General features: G+C 44.3%; 1 protein-coding gene across 1 annotated transcript in view; it reads left to right on the forward strand.

Annotated features, from left to right (window-relative positions):
* The first annotated feature begins 18,305 nt into the window (after positions 1 to 18,305).
* rbpjb (recombination signal binding protein for immunoglobulin kappa J region b) overlaps positions 18,306 to 22,300 on the forward strand; it is a 49,318-nt gene continuing 45,323 nt past the window's right edge. Inside the window, exon 1 of the mRNA XM_030431504.1 lies at positions 18,306 to 18,542. Within this exon, the coding sequence (XP_030287364.1) occupies positions 18,523 to 18,542 (20 nt within the window). The 5' untranslated portion in view covers positions 18,306 to 18,522. The remainder of the gene's footprint in view (positions 18,543 to 22,300) is intronic.

The following is a 22,300-nucleotide window of genomic DNA, read 5'->3' on the forward strand; positions in this document are numbered from 1 at the left end:
TTTTCACAGTTATTTACCCTTTTGCGTCGCTGATTTTAGGAATTTCAATAACACTTACAAAACAATCAATGCACGAGCTAAAATATGAAAAAGATGTGAAAAACATGAAATCATTAGTCCCGCCTTTCATTTCGCGACTTTGTGACACCACGTCATGTCACCATGTCACACGTTTTGCATGATTAATGTGTAGAGGCTAGTTAGGCACGTAAGAATCGATTTAGCACAGCTGGCCTGTTGTTGTTAGCGATGCTGGCTCAGGCCTGTGTGAGCTGACCAATCAGAGGACATGGGGGCCTTAAAGAGGTTATTAGATTATTCTATTTATAATCATCTAATCAACTTTAAAATGAGCATTATACATCCCTTTTTAATTGCTCCTTGATCGTTGAGATGAATAAAGGGAGGGAGATTTTAAATTGGCATATCTTAAAGATATCATCCTAAATGTAACTAACTTCTCCATAAAGCAACTATTCAAATGTCATATGGGCAGGTCATAGTTATTTTTTATGATCTAATTATGTAATCCCAATTACATGTAATCAGTTCCTACCCAACCCTGTCATCTTTATTTTTCCTCTTTTTGCCTTTCCCTCTCTCTCTTCCTCTCCCCTGTCTGCACCCCTTTATCTCATCCCTTTTCCACTGTCCCTAGAGCCCTCCTCTGTCCCTGTCACCCCTATTTCCTTCGACTTTCCACTGCTTTTCCACTCTTTTCTTTCCTCCCTCTCCCAGCCCTAGGCTCTATCACCCCCTCGTCTTTCCACATCTCTGGACCCCTCGCTGCACCTCCCACAACAAACACACCTACTTACGACGCACCCCACTCATCTTTCTCCCCTTCTTTCCATTTGTTTGCTGCCATCTACTTCTCCCGACACCTCATTCTCCCTCTGTTTTCCTCCATCTATCACTATCGGCCTCTGTTTCCGTGTCTCCACCTTATCAGCTTGTCCTCTCTCTGCTCTCCCCCCACAGTTCTTTCCTCTGTCTCACCCTCTTCTCCTCTCTCCGTGTCCTCGGTGTGTCTGTGAGGGCAGCGAGTGGTCAGGCCTGCCTGCAGGCATCAACAGCACAGGGCCACTGCCTCGGGCTGTGTGTGTGTGTGTGTGTGTGTGTGTTTGTGCGCACACTAGGCTGATTGGCGCAATGCCCGGACCCACCTCCTGTGGTGAAACTCACTCCTTTTCTTCTTAGCAGTCTGGACTGATGCCCAGACTGACCCTCACCACACACACACACACATGCACACACAAAGATACAGGCACGCAAAACACATCCACAGATAGCCTGAGTGGCACACAGATGTGAGACATTAATACACAAAGTAACACACACACACACACACACACACACACACACAGATAAGTCTTATGAATATCCAGAGAGCAGAATCTCTTTTGGTTGGCCTCTGTGAGCCGTACATACACATGCATTTAAATGTGTTTGTGTGAGTATTTCTGCAGTGTGTGTGTGTGTGTGTGTGTGTGTGTGCGTGGTTGAGAGTTTCCTTGGCAGCCAGTGTGTGTATGCATGTCACACACAATGGGCCTGACTTCCACCCTCTCCTGTTCTACAAATTGACGTGTATATCGTTCAATTTAGGATGTTTGCATTAGATCAAACCGTACAGACAGAAAAATGCTCGCTTTTACAGTAAAGGAAAATTCCACCCTAAATTAATAACATCCGCGTGTGCTGCACAAGTAGTGTTATTTACCAGCATGGAAACAAGAGTGGAAAATAGTCTTGCGGTCTCACCACGAGGTCCATTTATATAGTTTATATTTTAATATGTATTGTGCATTAACATTTTTCGTCTAATTATTCTGTTTGCGACGTTCTTACTCTACAAGGAACAACTGTCACATAACCAAAGTATTTTCTGATTCTGGTTGTAGTCGCTGTTCTTTAGCTTTCGGCCACATCACATGGTTCTTCGTCAGCATGTGGTGTTGTCCAAGCCTTTGCAAATGTTCACTTCTTTTGGCATAAAAGCTATACTTGACTTCAAGAACAATTAACCCACAACGCCCACAGAATGCCACACAGGAAATGCAGGTGTAGGCGGAGGTGTGAAAGCAAAATTTTCTAGTTTACATTTTCCCAGTTTCACTAGGTTTTTCCGAAAAGTTGTGGCTATAACGACTTATTGTAAATCTCTTTCTATTGTATTTCTATGAATTCAAGTGAAAGCTATTTTTTCATCCCCCCCTCCCCACACCAGTCGTTTTTGTACAGTCCCTTACACTTAGGCATTTAGTTGAGAAACATTTTTCCACCGAACTTCGTTGTAACTGAACGGCACACATGCACACGTGCCATGACACTATCCGTTGCAACAGGAAATTCACTGCAGCAGACTACAAAAACTGAACCTTAATGTGAATGTTTCACAACTAAAAAGCAACGTGATGTAAGTTTCTGCAGAAAAATTGTTGGGTGTCTTTTCATCCATCCATCCATCCATCCAACCATCCATTACTGTGACCACTTATCACTTACAAGGTGTTGGAGTCGATCCAAGCTAACATTGTGCGAGTGGCGGGGTACGCCAGTCTCACGCCCCATATCACCAAATCTCAAAATGGATCTTTGGTGTTGGCTGTTGTGGCATCTTTCTCGAGGATTACTTTAAAAGTAACACAGTGTTGATTTGATGTCGAATTGTTTCTTCCTTTAGCATCCGTTTAGCAACAGAATCGGTACAGCAGGGACTCTTAACTGGAATCACGGGAGGAGGCGTCAGTGTTTTATCAGTCCCCTGGCACATCTTGCACAGCTGTGTCACTCTTTCCATGTCATGGTCAACTAGCGTGTGGCTGCTGGCCTCCACGCTCTCATATCTGCTCCTTGAGGCCGACTCTGAAATGTGAAAAGCCGTTATTTATTCAAGCCGTCTGTTGCGGTCTTGGTGTCGCTTGGTATCATTCCTTTTTTTCCCTCGGTGTCCACATCATTTAATGACTTTATTTTTTTTTTCTCTTAGTGGCTCCTCCCGCTCATTAGAGTAATAGATAGAAGGATAGATAGAAATAGTGAGAGCTACCACAATTCGTCCCAGATCCTTTCCCCAGATGTAACGCAAAACGAGGGCCAGCGTCAGGCCAACAGCAGCCCCGGCCCGGCTTGTTCCCTGACACTTGGATGCCAGCTCCTCTGTGGTTTTCAGCCAATGAGCTCACCCCTATTGAAAATAACAGCAGTGACATCACTGTTTTGGCCCATCGCTGATCCCACCCAGTCAGGAGTCAGAGGTAACCCGCAGTGAAGGCAGGAAAAGGGCTAAAAATGAACGGAAAGAAAGGGAGAAAAAGGGGGAAAAGACGGGAAGATGGTTTTTATTTAAAGGTAATAAGGTTGTTTTATAGGCAGAGTAAGGGGAAGGCGAAGGGTGAGGCCGGATTGAGCACAGACAACGCAGACACATATACACGTATATAAATAGAATCACATTTTTCTGTTGGCCTTCGCTGTGTTTTGGCTCCGTCGACCGACATTTAACTTCTTGTAGTGGTTTGGGCCAGTTTTTTTGTCTCAACCTTCAGACGCAGCTTTCTGTCTCTCCTTGCCCTCGAGGTCTCCGGCTGATGCGCCAGCTGCGCTTCCACGGCACTGACACCACCTCGCGTTGACCTCTTGACCATTCAACTTTGACCTTTGACTTCGATTGACTGGCCTGTAACACTCACTGCCACCAACTGACACACATTTATGAGGGCATCGGAACTCGTGCTCATAAGTAAAGAGGTCTAACAAGCTTCTGTTTCTTTTGCAAAATGTACAAAACTGCACTTTAAAGACAGGGTAGGGTGGTGAGAAGGCTGACACGGGACATGAAGCCGGCATTAAATAAAGCAAATTGTTGTCAACAGTCATTTCAGCAAGTGCCCCAAAACAACATCTGGTTATGTTCGAGTCATAAAGCCCTCTATTGGCCACATTAATTACGACAGAGGCAAAGGAGGAAGTCAGGTGACATTATTATAGAGCAACAAAGTCCTCGTAGGAAGAAGGTCAGGATGGATGGTTGAGTCAGCAAATCACGACACCTTGTTTCCTGTTTCAAAACTGGCTTGCGTGTTTCCTGTAAAAACAGGAAGCTATGGCGGGGACTGCCGTGGAATTTGATTGGCGTTTACGGTGACCACAAGCGCCCTCCTCACATGCCACCCCGGGCTGGGTCAACTGATGGTGCTAGCTGCACGGCTAAACCAGCTAATTAGCTATTAAGGGCAGCGACAGTTAGCAGCAGTTAAACGCTACTTTGGCAACGAGTAGAGCTGTCCATCAGGAAACTCCCTGATTCCCAGAGAGGAAATACTTTCTCCATAAAGTATGATCCAGTTTCAGTCGAATAAGTAAGTAAAGGTATAAAAGTGTGTTTTTGAAGACTAATCAGTGAGTCCGGGCCTCCAGAAACACTTTGGTGGACGACACTCTTGAGTCCAGTATGAGTTCCTTTTCTTTCTTTCTGTTTTTTTTTTTTTCATAGTTCCCAGGAAATGAAATAAGAAGAAAGAATACCTACAAACTGATTTTTTTCCATCATGGGACCACATACTGTACAGGCATGTACGTGTCATTTAAAAATCTATTTCTTATTTCATGGAAACTTTAAAGGGATCGATCCCTCACTTTATTTTACTGTCACAATGATGGTGAAGCTCTCCTCATGTTCATTTTTTGCCAAATTCCAACTGCCTCCCAACATCTGGTCACGTCGGGGTTCCTAATGGTTCGGCGACGGGGACACAAAATCAGAAAACGCTTCTGTATGTCATTCTAAAGGACGTGGACGGGCGGTATTTATAGTGTAATTTGGAGGGCTTTTTGACAAGTACAGCTCAAGATCTATGAGTGAAGGTTGAAAGAGGAACCATCATTGTCATCAAGACAAAACGAGGAAAAGTACGCGGAGGAAACGAAGAGGATCAATCAAAGAACCATTGATGTCAGAGACGCACCGCTATGCTCTTAACCTTTGCCACAGCAGGTACAAAGTAAAAACTCGAACTGCATTAAACCACACTGTCTTGCTTTGTTGGGAGGGCTGTGCGGCTCGTCACGATTTCTCCGAGACGTCCGCCGCCGTGATCTGAATCTCCAGCCCTGCGGTCGCAACCTCAGCTTCATTAACCTTGAGAAGGGTAATGTCACCCTCTCCTCCCAGTGATGTCATGTTTGGTGATGGGGCTCAGAGGTGTGAGGGAGGGTTTGTATGTGTGTGTGTGTGTGTGTGTGTGTGTGGACAGGGTGGTGACAGGGAGGAGGAAGACGAGGGGGATCCTATTTGTTTGTTTTGCCCTCCAGACGTGTCCGAGAGCAGATTAAGGGATTTAGCTTGAGGGGGGGCACGGACTTAAACTCCTCTCCCATTTGCATACCCGGTTGGCGAACACAAACACTCCAAGGAGGTCAGAGGAATCAAGAAGTTTCCCTTTGTTTGAAATGAAAGCAACTGCGGCGAGAGATAGACGGACGGAGGGACAGTGTTGACAAAACGGTGGCGTGACGGCGGAGGGGAAGGGGAGACCGGGGTGCCGTGTTGTTGACACTGCGATGCCTCTTCCAGTCGTCTGATCTTCCCTTGTTTTAGTGCTAATCCCAACTTTAAGCACCAACAGAATTAAAGACTCCAAATCCTGTAGCTTTGCCAGGTCTCGCACGCAAAGGCTTCTCTTAAAGTAGAGGAGCGTCTGTGTTAGCGAGCAGACACACGCCTCTTATCGCTGCACTGTTTTACGGCATTAGGTTAATTAATGAATGTATTTATTATGGCATAGCTAGAAATTTGCATGCGTTTGAGTTTCTTTATTAAGTGATGAACAGGGGACAGTTGTGAAATCTCAGGTATTTTCACTTAATGCTACTCTTTACTTCCGATGCCAGTGCTTGGGGTTAATGGTTTGGGTCCAACACCAAAGACACAGAGACCGGTGTACCCCGCCACTCGCACAGTGTCAGCTTGGATGGACTCCAGACCCTCACGACCCTGCAAAGGAGAAGTGGTTTATTGCAGACAATGGATGGACGGTTGAAACTTTTTCAACCATTGGAAATATGTTTTCCAAATGGACGTCTCCGTGTTGCTTTTTTCTTTGTCCAATTAACAGACCAAATGCCAAAGATATTATATTTGCAGCGATATAAAACTGAGAAAGTAAATGTTTTGGTGTCTTTTTTGCCCTACGAATCGCCGAAACGATTGTTGATTCATTCCCTGTCCGTCAGCCTCACTAAACCCTCAGATTAATCGCCCAATGGATTGAGCTGGGTTGCTTTTCGCTTCTTCTTCTCCGTCTTTTTTACGTCATCGCCTCCACCACCTGACGCCAGCCACGCGCGCACATTTGTGTGTGTATGTAATTGTGGTGGGGTTAAGAGGAGGGAGGACGGGTTTTTTTTTTGGGGGGGGGGGGAAGGGAGGGGTGCTGCAAACTGCAAACAAACGAATGAACGCCAAGCTCAAATTCAACCGCAGGTCGGCGGGGCAGGGCCCAGAGCCTGCCGTGGTGTGGCTTCTTTTGTAATGTATATCAAGTTCACCAAGGGCCTTTTCATCTGACAGGCCATTGTTAAAGGGAGGCTAGGCGGCGTTCTACCCCTCTCTTAACCCCGCCCGCCCGACACGGGAGCAGGTTGGCTTGCAATTGTTTTATGGAAATGCACGCGGGCCTGGCCGGGTGTCTGCCAGGCGAGGACTGAGAGGAGGGAGGGATTGTGTCTGTGTGTGTGTGTGTGTGTAGGATGGTGGTTGGGGAAGGGGGGTGAGGGTGGGGGGTGGTGTGACGCCGACCCCTTCGAACGCCCCTGACCCTGAGCAGATGGCGAGGCAGGGTCTCTCCGCTGAGCCAGAATTAATAGCGTGTGCCATGTCACATTGTCTGAGACAGGCTTGCTGAATCCCCCCCCCCACTCCTATCTTGATTTTTGCACCCCCTCTCCCCCCACCCCTCTCTCTCATCTCCACCTTTCTTCTATCGCTCCTTCCCGTACCCCTCCCCTCCTCTTCTTTACCTCCCATACATCACATCACTTGTCTCTTCCCCTCCTCTGATCCCCCCCCCCCAATACATCCCCAATCTCGTCCAGCTTCCCCACAGAGTGCTTACTCTTCCAGGCACTCGTTTGCTCATTCATTCACTCATTCATTTATTCATGTGTGCCTCATTCATCCCTCTCTTTAACAGACACTCATTCACAGGTTTGCCCACTCGCCGAGGCTTTATTGCAGGACAATTAAGGCACCTGCGTTTCTAAAGCTCCCCCGCTGAATGCCTGCCACCCCGTTTCCTCACCCGTCTGTTCACACTACTACTACTGTTCACCCGCTCACTTGTTCTCGTATCCGGCCCCCGCTCACTCGCTCATGTACAGTGTTGCTGGCTCAGCCCTATCGCTCTGTGTCACTCAGTCACGCCGCATAAATGCATATAAAATCTGAAACACGTCTTTTTTTTCATCAGTTTTTGGTCCTCCCAAACACAGAAAGCCTTTCACAAATGCTCCCAAATCCTAGCCTCACACTGCGGTGTGGATTGGGAGCTTTTGTCAGGTGCTGAGTTATGATTTCATAAGATGCACTTTTGAGAGTCGTGACTCTTGGGTGAAAAACATTTTCCTCTAAATCAATGAAAAGCCACTTGGCGGAAACGGTGCAAAAGTGCAGGTGCGGACTCAAGGGGCCCACATGTGTCCAAAAATGGGATTGTGCGAATTCAGTGTGGACTCCAAACTTTAATAGATGAGGACAAAACAGCCATGTCGCTAGAAGAGAATGTTGGCAGTTAACATTTCTGGAAACCACTCACACACTCGCATTTGTATCCGTCATACGTAACATCGAACATTTCAACATGACACATTACATCTTCATGACCTGACTTTCATATCAAGAGGTAGAGAGGCTGGTGGTGGAGATCCAGGCGAGATGGCTGCCAAGCCAGTGACAACTGTCCAAGACTGCGTTTCAGTGTTTGTAAGTGTGTAACCACTGGATCCTTTATTTTTAGTTGTTGTCATGAGTTCCACTTGTGATTAGATTTTTCTGAAGCTTTCAGTAACATCTTGTAGAGGATGGCGTTTGCTCAGCTCAGTCATAGAGATGGTTTGGTTGTTCTTGTGGTAGCTTAGTATGAAACTAAGGTCATGTTGTACAGCAACAAAACACTGTGAGCTTTAAACAATACAGAAACATAACACTCAGGGGTAAGAAGGTAAGAAGGTAAGTGTGGTAACAGTGGTGAAAACATTGTCAGTGTTCATGGTGAACGTGGTTAAGTTGGTTTAATTTAGTTACCATATGAGGTAGTAATGATGTGGACCCATACAGTCATATAAGTAGTAGCAGCCCTGCTGGAAATACCAGCATAGCCCAACACCAAAACTTGGTCTTGCTGCACCAAAACACATGCTGGTCTTGCTGGTGACTGGTCTATGCTGTTTTTTCCAGCAGGGAGTTTGAGACTTGAATGCCTCATCTCAGTGCACATCACTCTGCTAACAGAGAGCTACAGTTGCTAATGTTAACTTAGAAATGAAGTCCACTTACATAAACTAATGACTGGCTTCCAGCACAACAAGGAAATTCCACTTAATCCATTTAATGACAAGGTAAAAAGGTGTCAAATGTGGATCCCAAAGAGAACCTAGTCAATAAGCAAAATAATTGTCTACAAGAGTCATGCTAACAGTGTACAAGAATCGTGCTAACAATCAACAGATTCTATTAAAGTCATGCTAACAGTTGTGTGAGGCAGTACTTCAGCTAAATGCTTATGTCAGAATGCTAACTGTTAGCATTACTTAAGCTAAATGCTAGCTGTACTTCAGCTAAATGCTTATGTCAGAATGCTAACTGTTAGCATTACTTAAGCTAAATGCTAGCTGTACTTCAGCTAAATGCTTATGTCAGAATGCTAACTGTTAGCATTCTGACATAAGCATTTAGCTGAAGTACAGCCTCACACAACTGTTAGCATGACTTTTGTGGACTCTTGTCGACTGTTAGCATGACTCTTGATGATACATGTTTACAAACAGTCTACAAGATCCTAACAAGAGTCATGCTAACAGTCTACAAGAGTCTACAAGGGTTGTGCTAACAGTCTGTGTTAGAATGCTAACATGTTCACAATCACCATGCTAACATGGCGACGTTTAGCAGCTGTAATGTTCACCATGTTTAGCATTTTTGCTTAGCGTGTTTGAACGACAAGTTTTGCTGTTAAGGTAATAGTAACTGCCAGGTCACTGGAAATGTCATTAGTTTTGCAGGTTTTGGTTGTTCATCAGATCGTACATCAGGGGATCATCCAAGTTATTACAATTCACCCTGAGGGGAACATGAATGTCTTTACCACATCTCATGTCAATCCACCCAGTAATTGTTGAGATATTGCAGTCTGGACAGACTGACCGGCATTGCCATCCACAGCGCCACGACTGTGGATGTCCACTATCTAATCTGTGGGTGTGGATCCATCACAAATATTTGCAGGGCCTCCCTCTCTCTCTCTCTCTCCCTCTTTCCCTCCTGGAGCATGGTGGCTGCCAAGACTGGGACAGCGGGTCAGGGGTATGTTCAGCTCCCCCCCCTCATCCTAATCACCAGTCCTCTTCCTGCTCGCAATATGCCCCCCGCCGACCCCCGCCTCCTTCGCCTCCATCGGCCTCCAGACAAGACAGCCTGGGAGATGGAGGAGGAGGGGAGGAGTGCGCAGAGGGTCACGGCCTCAGCGGTGCAGTCACTTGGCCAGAGAGTGTGTGTGTGTGTGTGTGTGTGTGTGTGTTTGCATGCTCAATGTGTGGGCGTTTGTCAGTGTGCGTGTATGTTGCACTGTATCGCCTCCTCAGCCTTTGTGTGTGTCAGAGATTTTTTTCTTATTTTTTTTTGCAGACGAGGCAGCAAAATGTTTGCGAGTGTGTGTGCGTGCATGAGGAGAGCGAGCCAGTGTGTGGGCGTTAAAAGAGGCACAGGTCAAGGTTTTAGAGGTTCACTTGGCGGAGGTTTGTTCCCTCCGAACCCCCTCCCAACAGCCAAATATGCTGCGGTTAACAAAGTGAAGCTGTCTATCTAAACACTATCTCCCAAACAATTGCAACAGCAGCCCAGAAATGTTCAAAAAAAAAAAAAAAAAAAAGGTCGTATAAATATACAATATATCATGTTTTACAAGTTCATGAGTGCACGAGGGGCAGGAAAAATGAGAGCAAACTTGCAGGGATATTAGTTTAATAATCGCAGGCGCAATTATTCTTCTTCATTTCACCGAAACAATTCATCCCTAAGAAACAAAAAATGTATTTCTTTCATTGGGTCCGGGGTTGAGCTGACCAAACTACTTTGTACCCACTAATAACTGTCCATCAATCTTTTTGTCATGATATAATACAGCCCGTCACTCGCTCTTGTTAAAAAAACATTAACATTCAGCATTGTAACATTATCAGGCTGCTTCTGCTTCGAGCCTTCGCCGAGCTCTGGCTTTAGAAGTCTTAACTGACAGGGGCGGCAGGCCAAGCTAAACGAGTTATGCTCTTAGTTTACTGGATGTGAATATCCCAGGAGGGTTTTTCGCAAAGTGGAGCGCTTTACTTTTGTTGGAAGGGTCCATTGTTATGACATTTTGACCCTGTTCCTGATTAGTCTCTTAAGGGTTTGAATTTTGGAGGAGTTTTTTTTTTTTTCTGTCCTCTCCGAGAACACTGGCACTCGTCCTAGCTGACCGCGATACTGGATCTTTAGGCCCGGGAGATGATGTTTCAACCACATCCTGACAACAAACAAAATAACTTGTGTTGAGGTTTTTTTCGAGGATTCTTGCAGGTCCTTATAGCTTCCATAAATCAGGCTGTGGGATTCGTCCGAAAAACACAAAAGGGGGTCGAGAGGAGGCTTTTGTTTGGGGCTGCATGCATCGACTCAGATTTTCCGAGGTGGAACGTGGATGTCACTCACAGTAACACGCGTCCAGTGAAGCACTCCAGAAGTGAGAGTGACTGGATGCATCAGAGCTGAGTCATAAAAGAGAAGCCACTGATGGAGGGAAAAGCGCAAAGACAAAATCAACTCGGATTTCCTCTTCGCATGTTTAGTGATTAACCTCGCCTCTTTTTGTGTCGGTGTCTGATGCTATCATCGTTTTTGAGATGATTGCGCAAAAACACAGCAACAGCAATCTGACGTATGAAATGAATGATTTAGTTCATTTGGGCTTTATTTCTTAAAATGCTTAAAATGCTGATTCATCTTGGGGGGGGGGGGTCGATGAGTGTGCGTGCATTACCACATCATCTCAGAAAAACAGAGGAGTCGTGTTTCTGAGTTCCTGTGCCTGTCCTTGCTTTACTTAACAGCTACACTTGAGAAACAAGGATTTATTCTCCATGCGCTGCTTAAGGGAGTCTCGGTGGTGGTTTGCCGAAGGATTGGAGAGCATTACCTCACTAACAATCTCCCATCTGGACTGAGAACTGGAACCAGCAACCCTCAGGATGACTGTTTGGGCTGTTTTTGTAGATCCCTAATGCTCCTAATTCCTTACAATGTTTTTTTAAGGCTCTGTTTGAAGGAATAGCGTGCTTATTTGCATCTGTTCGGAGAGTAAGACAAGAAAGTCAATACCAATATCATGTCTGTGTGTTGATCTCAGACGGGGAGTTAGCCTAGCTTAGCATAAAGACTTGAAGCAGGGGGAAACAGCTAGCTAAAATCCATATAAAACGTACGGAGCTCATTTTAATCTCTTGGTTGATCCTGTACACAAACAGTGATTTGAAAATGACAGTTTGTGGTTTTAAGATAAGTTACATGCTGAAACTAGCCCGTGTCTCGATAAACAACAGTCTATCTTGTTTTGTGTAGCTTCTCTAGCTAGACTACAGGCTGTCAAATACAGTTGAGAAGCTGGGTTCATGGTAAGGTTTGCCATACAGGCACAGTGGTACCAAACCTGGCATCCTCACTGACGAAAAAATCCATGACAAGCTTTCCCCAAGTGTTATTTAACGGCAACTCACAAAGTAATGTTTTTATGTTTCTGCTTGTGTATAGATTAAACAAATTATACAAAAGTTGATATTTTTTACATCTTTAAAGTGGTTAGTAGACGTTTTTTTCTGACCAGATCCTGGCTAAGCTTACCTAACCAGTAGCTGGGTGGTTAGCCATGGCTAGCATTGTATACAACAGGGACACAAATCCCCTGTTTACAACAGCTACACCAATGCCATGCAAGATTAATACAGAAAATAAAACATGAAGAGCTAGCTAAACTGCTAACTTTAAGTTGAGAGCTTTCCTATAATTTTTATATTTTATTTTGTAGATAATGAGGTAGCGCAGGAGCGATGATTCCGTTGAGCACTATCAACAGACCATAGTGTGTCTAGCCCGATCAGTTTGCTAAGCAAAGCTAACCAGAAGGGTAACAAAAAATTAGGACATGATAGCAGTTTTTTAGGTAACATCCTCAGCTTTTGACCACTGAATGGTAAAAATGTGCAATGAACCAGACTGCTTGGTGGAAACTGTTTTTATTTTACTACCTGTTTGGATCCTAGCTGTTTCCCACGATTTTGTTTGTGCCAAACTAAGCTAACCAGCTGCTAGCTGTAGCTTCATATTTACCGAACAGACAGGAGTGTGGTATCAATCTTCTCATCTTACTCTCAGCAAGAAAGTGAGAGCATTTATTTCAGTTGATTTCTCTAAATGTCAAACTATTTCTTAACGCTCAGACATGAGTTCAATCTTCTCACTAACAGGGAAGAAAATAAATCAAGAATGAATCAACTTAATTTTACATTTAAGTTGGCCTAAAATGTACTGATTGAAGGTAATACCTCAGCTTAAAAAGTATGATATGTAAGTAAACCAAAGCCTCTGAACTAATCTGAGAAAAATCTTTAATATGTACTTTCAGAGCTTCCGTAGAACTTCTTGTAAAATGTTATACAATGTGTTTCATATAAAGAAGTCAAACTATATGGTTGGATGCCCACAAATGTGGGATTTCACTTCATTTAAACTCACTGACATACTTAAATTCCAAAAAATTCCCCCTTTTACAATGTCACATGTTTGTCAAGGGACAGTTTGGGAGCATAAATAAAGGCAACAAGCTGCTTTTTTACTTTACATAACATAATTCATTCAACATATTTTCGGAGCTCGTGATCAACTCTGCTTTTTTAATCAAAGCACAATACCCCGAGGCGGACACTGATTTAAAAAGATGGCGACAAGAAACGGAGCCAAGTCGGCCCAGACCGGCGCTCGTATAACTTTTTATGAAAAGACTTCCCTCTGGTGAAAACGAGAATGAAATCTTCCGTGAGCAATCCTCGGCAGGACGATCAGAGAAGTGCTATGGCTGCAGTGTTGACATCTCTCCTCGGGTAACGGAGGAAACACGCCAGGTTTTTGGTTTTTGTATCTAGCTGCTGATAACCATCGCACTAATGGATTTATGGGCCCTGGTGATTGTGTCATGCGTGTGAAAGCCCATAATCTGTCTCAATGAAAGGCTGTAAAATGTACACAGTGTGGGTGATTGCGCTTGATTATAAATTGGGGTAGCTATCAGATCATAAAGGCTTTCGCTTGGTCTAGAAACTCTCTGAAGGTGGACTCTACAAAGCCACTTTGGTATGAGTCAATCATATCGTCGTGCTTATTTTCCAATGTCACATTCAGGCCGTGTCAGAGCTGCCACATAGCGTGCCTGCGCAGCTCTCAGCCCGTATACGTTTGGCTTGAACTCACCGTGAACCGTACAGGTCCAGGAAAGGGGAAACGTCTCTTTCCTCATGCCTCTGATTCCCCCCCTGGCTTTCAAAAGAGAGTAAGCTTGCAAAACAGGCTTTCGTTCCCTCGACAGTCTGCAAACTTATCACCCTGTCACATTTTTCTCGATGCTGTTAGGCCCTGTGATGTCTCTGGTATCTAATTGTGATGACACTCATGTGATAGAAGTGGGAGTCTTTGAACAGAGAGCGGGAGGAGGGGGGGAGCGATTGTCCTCTACATTTGTCAAACCGCCTGCCCCCCGTCCACCTTTGGGTTTTCCCGTGTGGCTCGAGAGCAAGACAGATGGACCTAACGGACGGATGGACAGGCACGGACGCCCTTCCCTCTGCTGTGAACCCAGACTCACACGAGCCAGTTTTGATTAATCTGTGATTTATAATCGTGCGATGTTCGCCGAGGGAATATGATGAAGTCGCTCTGCAGTAAACACATGTAGGAGTTGTGCTAGCGGGCCAAATCCTGATTTCTTGTCTCTGTCTGGCACCCAGCCAATCCTTTCGTGTCAACGGCTCGTCTGCCTCGTCTAACATTTGACCGAGTGTCTCTCGACCCACCTTTTCTCCGCCTGCCTCTGATTCTCGCTCTGACTGTGCTCCATTGCTCATTTCAGGAAGTTTCACCACCCTCCGGTTGTATCAAATGACTTTGAGTCAAAGGGCTGCTAATCAGGGAAACCCAAACGGCACTTCCTTAATTGGCTCGCTCTGTTTTCACTCCTTAAAAATCTACAGATAAAAATCATTCCCCCTCTTTTATTTTAATAAGAAGTGCTAGTAGTGCTTGAGCTTAGCGGGATAAGCTGGATGTGAAAATTGCCCGGACCACAGCGCAAGACCTGTTAATTTCACAATTTCGGCTCAGCAAGGAATTACTAGATCTAACTGTCAATCTGCGCAACGCCTATCACAGAGTTGCTTCAAATTGGGTGACCCTTTAACCTCTCTATGAACAAATACAGGTGTTGGATGACAAATACGTGTATGTACGTCACACTTATATATATATAGAGAGAGAGATAACACAGATGGGGTGATCTCCTGCTGAGAGCGTGGAGTTTCCACATGGGGACAAGAATCTTTCTATCTCAATCCTTCATAGCCACGAGCTTAAGCAGTCAAGTGAGTGGATTTATAGACCCGAGGCTTATGGCTTAGTCACGATTGCTTGAATTGGCTCTGTCTCAATTAAAATAAATGGTTTTTACTCCTAATGAGAGAATGGGACATGGGGGTGTGGGGGTTGGGACATTTGTAGGAGCTTGCTGATTTAAAAAAAAAAAAAGAAAAGCCGTGGAAATGTGCTTTTTGTGCTGTCAATGAACAAATGACACAGAAAAGAAGAAAAACTGCATGTTTGAGGCAAGACCTATGTACTTGCTCTTTAAAGCATGCCAGGAAAGGTCAATGTTCAAACCCCGAACACGTCTAAATATAAAGTTAACATATCCTCAAAATAAGGGGCCTCTTCTCCTTTCCTATTCCACTCCCATTTTCTCTGAAAGGCTCTTGCACTTGTGTAGTCTCTCTTTTTTTTCCTTTTTTTTTTTTTTTTTACTGTGTTCAGCTGTAAAACATTTGAGGAAACTTTATGCTTCCCCATTCAACTCCGAGTGTAACTGGAGGTTCTCCGCCGACTATAAAAAATAGAGGGAAAGGAAAAATGGTTGAGGGCAGGATGAGGTCCTCGTCTCTGTGTCTTCATAGTGTGGGCGGCGAGCCAGGCACACTCTCATGCAAAACCTCATCCCTGCAAACTCTTTTCTCTCCCTCCTTTTTTTTCTCTCTCTCTCCCTCTCTCTCTCTCTCTCCCCCCCTCTCTCTCTTTTGGCAGAACAGTGAAGCTCCATAAAAATGAATTATGCTTCTGAAAAATCTGAAATGTGTAGATTTTCTACAGCCGTACACTGACCGGGGGAAGATCTGCATCTGCTACTTTATCCGGAGAAAGTGTGTGGAAAAGTACGGACGTATTAGTTTGAGTCTTTTATTATTTATTAATGTGTTCTTCATTATATATGTGAATTCAAAGAAACAGTTTGATATTTTAGCGCGTTTATACGTTTTTGTGTTGAGAGTACTACTTTTATGTGTCTATGGTAAATATGAAGCTGGGGACAACTAGCTTAGCTTAGCTCAAAGGCTGAAAACAAGGGGAAACAGCTAGCATTGCTCAGTGCGCAAGTGACAAAATCCACCTACCAGCACCGCTGAAGCTCACTGTAAAATATATTCTTTCATCTTTCATGAAATACGCTCAGAATGTATTAGCTGTTTTGTAGTTCCTGGGTCTTAAACAAGGGGTCCAACCTTGTGTCCTCAGCGTTACTACAGGAGGGCCTCCAAGTTTTCTACGTTTTTATTTTGTCAGAAAAATGTAACGTGACTGAAAATACACATTAACATTAATCCAACATAACATTAGCAAAGATAAATGTATAATAAAAAAAAATATACACACCACAGATGATAAGTTACTCATGATTCCTCATGCGGTCATGTGAGCAAGCTAACCTGACAGTATGCTAAATCACTGTGCCCTTCCTATCCATAACTATGTATCACTGAAACATGTTTGCCAGTTACCTGTATTATCATTCCAAGTGTGCTTTCTTTCTTGTGAGCTACAGCGGATTGTTTCATAATGTATCGAGCAAGAGACCGACATACCCCCGCCTCAGAAACCACTGAAGAAATTGGGAGACGGGGGAAGCTAACGCGGATTACATTGGCCATGCTACACCTGCTGCCGACTTGTACACTGCATTACAGGCCACCCTGTACATTATCGTAGGCTGAGTTTAATATGCAGAATTTTATACCATAGTAGTACTACCACCGTAGTAGAAGCCCAAACTCCATCTCTCTATTAGCTAAGGGCTCCTTGTCCTAAAAAACACTGAAGACCCCTGTGCTAGCTAATTCGCAGTATGTGTGGTAGCTAGCTTACGCTCGGACAGGAATTTCGCGTAGCATTGCGCGACAATAAGCATAAATAAAAAAGGCTATTTTCACACCTAAGAAAAACTCCCACAATTGACAGGCTTGTGCTGGGGTAACACTACGGCAACACCACTGGGACAAACCACAGGCACAACTGTAGTACACTGAACAAGAAGTACTACTTATACTAGAACAAGTAGCAATACTAATGCCGATTTGTTAAATTGAGTAAGGATTATGATTGTATTTGCTGTTTCGGACAGCGATATGTAGTTGCTAATTTTAGCAGAGCTATGTAGCATTTTGAGGATATTTCAATATTTGGGGTTTTGGTGTCCTCTATACCTGTATCATGGATCATCCGTGCTTTAAATAGTTGCACCCACATATTTCCAGAATAAAACAACTAAGCCTGTAGTTTGAATTATTCAATCCATTTAAACATTGTGGCAACTCCACCAAATCTTTGTTTTGTGTTTGTCTTTTTTAGTCAGTTTAATTCATCCAACTGCAACTTTTTCCATAAAAAACAGCCACAGGCACAATGCACGCACGCACACACACACACACACACACACACAAAACATCTAACAAATGAGAGTGTTGACTTGCCGTCAGTGTGGTCTCAGAAGCCTTCACTTTTATCTTCAAGTTGGAAAAGCTCCCACTAGAAGTCACTTGTAAGGTTAACAAAGATTGCCAAACATATTTAAATGAAGGCTGTCGAGACAACAACACAGAGACCTGCATGAAGGTTTACGGCTTTCGGGCCCCACCCCAGATAAACAAGAGTGACCTGACCCGTTTGTGGTAGGGGTGATATAACACATCACACTTTTTTTTTTTTTTTAAATTGCAATCTGGCTGGAGGAGAAACCGAGGCAGTCACAAACGGAAAGGCTAATAAAGCTCATACCACATTTCCAAGCATGATCATTCTAAATAATAGCCTCCCTTGTACTGAGGCTGAGGTTTGGGCTGTGAGGAGGGTGGTCATGGGGCTCCCCAATGTGATGGCAAGGCACTAATCTGCCCTGTATGGCCCATTCACATGTGTTCACACCATTGTTTCCACATTCTAAACAGGAACTGCAATGTTACCCAGGGGAATAGTAAATGTGCTGTGCAGAAACCCTCCGTTAATTCCTCCTCTTATTTAAAGTCAGCGTGTCCTTGCAGTCTCATCGCCTCTCCTGCTTGTTGTCTATACTACTACTGGGAAGTAAAATAAAAGTCAGCTTTTGGCTGTAATTACATGCAGCTGTTAATGTTGAACGCAGCAGAGACGCTAGAGCAGACAGAACGCATAATGCAAAATGTGTGTGAGCCTGGGAAAACCGAGGATTTCCTAACCACTACCGTTTTTCCCCCAAACCAATCGGTGCTGTGATTTATTACCCGGTAAACACGTGGGAATAGTATTTCAGCGCCACAAGATAAACAACTACTCCACTCCACGCACATCTCGCGATACGGGACGCTCCCACTGTGCTCGCCTATTGTGAGAGTTTTCCAACCCTCGCGCGATCTCCGAAGTTTCCCACGCCTGTTGTTGTGGCGTCTGCCCTTTTCGCTCACTCTCTCTCTCTCTGTTGCTGCTACCCGCCGCCTCCCCTTTTTCTCTGTCTTCCTCACCCAGCCCCTTTCTCTCCGTCTCCCTCGTCCCTACACCTCCAGTCTGCTTCTGTTGTCTCGGCGGATTGTTGGGCTGTGGGAGAGAAAGGATATCGCGAGTATTGGAGTTTTGGTGAGAGTTTGTGGAAGATGGCGCCTGTTGTGACAGGGTGAGTCTGAAATTCGGGGCTGGTGGTGGGGAGCGGAGTTGAAGAGAATACAAGTTATTGCCATGAAACAGCTTATTTTAATCCATGTGCTGTAGCCTGGGCACACTGCAGTGTTTTGGCTACTGGTCTAGCGGCTGAAAGTCATTTCTTTGTCTGAGTGTGTTTGCGTGCGAGTGCTTTTTCTTTGACCAGTGAACGTTACTTGCCCGAGCTGACTGTTGCTGCAGTGTTTTTGTGAGCTAGCCCCGGCTAAGCGATACTTCACCCTCGGTGGTCTTTTTTTTCCCAGACAACGGCGAGCTGTTAGCTAGCGGGGCTAGCCAGCGAGCTAAACACAACCAGTGGGGCATGGTTTTGAAAACTCACACACCGCCTCCTTTTCCCCCCGACTGAAAGCAAATGTATAATTCATGGTGCTGAATTTGTTCCCGAAACGTGCCCACCGTTTAGCCGGGCAGCACGTTTGTGCGAGTTGGGTTCACGACTTAACACAGCTAGCTGTCCGATAATGGACGTCAGCTAGCGATATGTGACTGAAACACGTTGCGGCTTTGTGAGCAAGGCATCCTTTTTGGCATTGTTTTTTTTTTTTTACAAAAATGTAGAGTGAATTCGAGGACGCCGTGGGATAGTTTTGGCGTTGCTGTGAATATTTAAGCCCGGAGCTGCCACACACAGCGAAACGCACGTACTTTTATGACTTCAGACGACAGTGCTGGAAAAATAGTATTTACTACTCACACAGCGATCTGCGTGGAAACTCTGTTAGCACATATATCTAATGAAAACCCTGATCCCACCGCTGGTTATCCATAGACGAGGAGTGTATCCTTGGACAAAATTCACTGATAAACACCTTCAATGCTGTGTGCGTAACCCTATCCCCACTGAAAAACAAATCTAATCTGATTTAATGTCGCATTTGCAGTCTGTTGATGATAAAAGTGACATTTTCTGCCCTGGAGAACTTGAAATAAAGTCCCCCCGACCCCAGATGAGCTCTAAATATTGGATAACCAGCTGCTTCTTCCGAATTAGATTTAAAGTTCTTTGTATCTCTGAGATGGATACATTTCCCCAAATTAAAAGAGTTCATTAGGCTTAGTTCATGTTCAGTAATTGCTACTAGATAATACATCTGTGATAAGAATGTCAGCCTGGGCTTTTTAATGGGAAAATTGCCTTTATTAACATTTTCAAACTGCCCATTGAATTGATAGAGAATGTCAAGGATATCTTTCATGTAAAGCAGAGCTGCCTTGTTTTTTGTACGTCATTGCATCGCCAGTAATATGATCATGTTATTGAACATAAATAAGCCTGGACCTGGTGTTTGTGTCCCAGTGAGCCGATTTCCTTGACTCCATTTATCAGTCTGTGGAGCAAGCCCCGATTAAAAACGATTTCCCTGCATGTTAGCTAGACATAAACCTATTTTTTTTGTTTTTTTTTGTTTTGCGTTGTAGGGGCTGTAATCCCCACAGACAGCGCAGTGGGTGACAGACATTTGCTGGGCTTGTTGGAGGTGTGTGTATGTTGGTAGGAATAGGGAGGTGGGGTAGGGTGGGGTGGGCTGGTTCACTGTGCATGTTCATTTGGGGCTTTCCAGCAGACCTGAACTGATTTCGGTTGAGGAGGGGGGTTGTAGGGGGAGTCGGCAGAGGGAGGTAGGGAGGGAGGGAGGGAGCAAACTAGAGGGCAGGCGGGTCAGGTCTGGGTGGCTGGCCACCTGTCCAGATGATATCTCCAGATTTGTGTGTTTGGCTGTGTGTTTTTCTGCGAGTGGGGGGGGGGGGGGAAGAGGGAGTGGGGGTCAGCGTGCAAGAGGAAGATGGGGTGGGTTTGTGTGCTCGGGCGAGAGAGGTTTAACAGAAAATTAAAGTGCCATAAGGGGTCTTTTTAGCCGATGGCAGGACGTGTTCACAGTAACGGTCGGAGGCATCACAGATCCCGACCACAGCCCCATGCCCCTGTTTGAATGGTTCTGGCTTTACACAGGGAGGGGCTCACAACCATGGGCTTGTTAATGGTATTATGGCCCTCTTGTAATAGTATTACAGAGAGGCTGTGGTTCTCTGTTTCTGTCTGAATTTAAAAGTTGTAACTAATACTGAGACCACTGTCACTAAATTCAAAAGTTTTTTAAATATTTGACCTGTGTTTGTTAAACGTTTTATTATTTCTGCCCAGTTTAGTTTGCTGTCTGGAAATCTATTCATCAACCATCAAGTGTGGGTTCTGTGTCCGAACACCATTCTTGATGTTTGATACTGGATGTGCACAACTGTTGGTGGCAGTTACTAATTAATCTGATCTTTATTAAGTGCTGTAGTTTAGTTCGCCTACCATTCCATTTGATATATTACTCCTGTAATTGCCAAAAGAGCTGGCATGGACAAAATTCACTGTACATTTCAAGTATCAAACACTCCATGTAGGCTTTAAAGGTGGCTGTGAAGAGCTTGTAGCTTGTAGCAGCCATTGGCTTAAATTCATGTCAGTTACAGTTGATTTACATGGCTTATATTAAAGTGGTCTTCGCTTTGACATCCTTGCAATGTGTCATGTACCTTAGATCCAATGAGGAATATCATTTTAAGCCAAACATACACTCAAGTTGAGTGCTGCAACTAACAGTTATTTTAATTGTCAGTTCATTTTGATTAATTTTATTAAAATTTATATAAAATGTTAGGTGAAACATGTCCATCTGTGTTCTTCTCTCAACATCCAAGATGATGTCCTCAAATGTCATGTTTTGGCCACAGCCCATACATTGAGTGTACTGTCATAGAGAAGGGAAGAAACCAGAAAATAACCACATTAAAGAAGCAGGAATGAGAGAATTTGGAATTTTTCTAGCCCCAAATATTAAAACCGATGAATCAATTTTCATAATAGGCGAACCAGTAAGACATCAACTACTAATTAACTGCCCACGTCTTCTTTTTATATTAATATCTGTTTTGGATCCACACTTCAGCGCTGCATTGGATGTAATTGTTGAAAACAGATAACACGGCTAGTGAAATTTATGATATTAGGACTGCACCAACAACTAGCCTATTGTCACAATCAGTTAAATGACATTTCATTTAGTTTCCAAAGATATAGAACAGAGAGAAGCCGAATATATTAACTTTGAAAATCTGGCAATAGCAAATGTTTGGCACGTTCGCTTAAAACATGTCTCAAACGATTCATCAATTACCAGAGTACAATTTTCTCTCAGTTGACTAATCCTTTCAGCTCTAGTTGACAACTGTTGTAATACTCTAGTGTGTTGTCACAATGTGCAAATTAAACTCAAAATGTTCTTCCCCTGGTATATCTTGGTCTTACTCTGAATACTATGTGTTGCCACAATGACACAGTTGTCAAAAGACCTCCCGATTACCTCCCTTCATGTAGGTGAGAGGCACAAAAACAAAAGTGAAAAAAGGGGACAGTGTTGCTTTCGTAATTTCTCCTCCCCTCTGCCAGAAAAACTGATGAACTGATAGCTGAAAGAGCAGCACTGTTCACCTGGGATGATAAAAGCATGAATCACTTATTTCAACACGGCTCTGCCTTTGCTGTGCCCCTGGGGGACGGGATTCCATTTAGCTCGCCCCCCCCCTTCCATCCCTCTGCCAAAAAAAAAAACGATAGAGTCTTTCAGGCCAAAAGCCAAGCGTCTCCGTGCTGGTGTAATGATACCACTGAGCCTGTCTTTGAGGCGCAAACCTTGTGTTCTTGCATTTGTTAGCAGGAGCAAA

This window comes from Sparus aurata, chromosome 10 (genome assembly GCF_900880675.1).
Source record: "Sparus aurata chromosome 10, fSpaAur1.1, whole genome shotgun sequence".
NCBI lineage: Eukaryota > Metazoa > Chordata > Actinopteri > Spariformes > Sparidae > Sparus > Sparus aurata.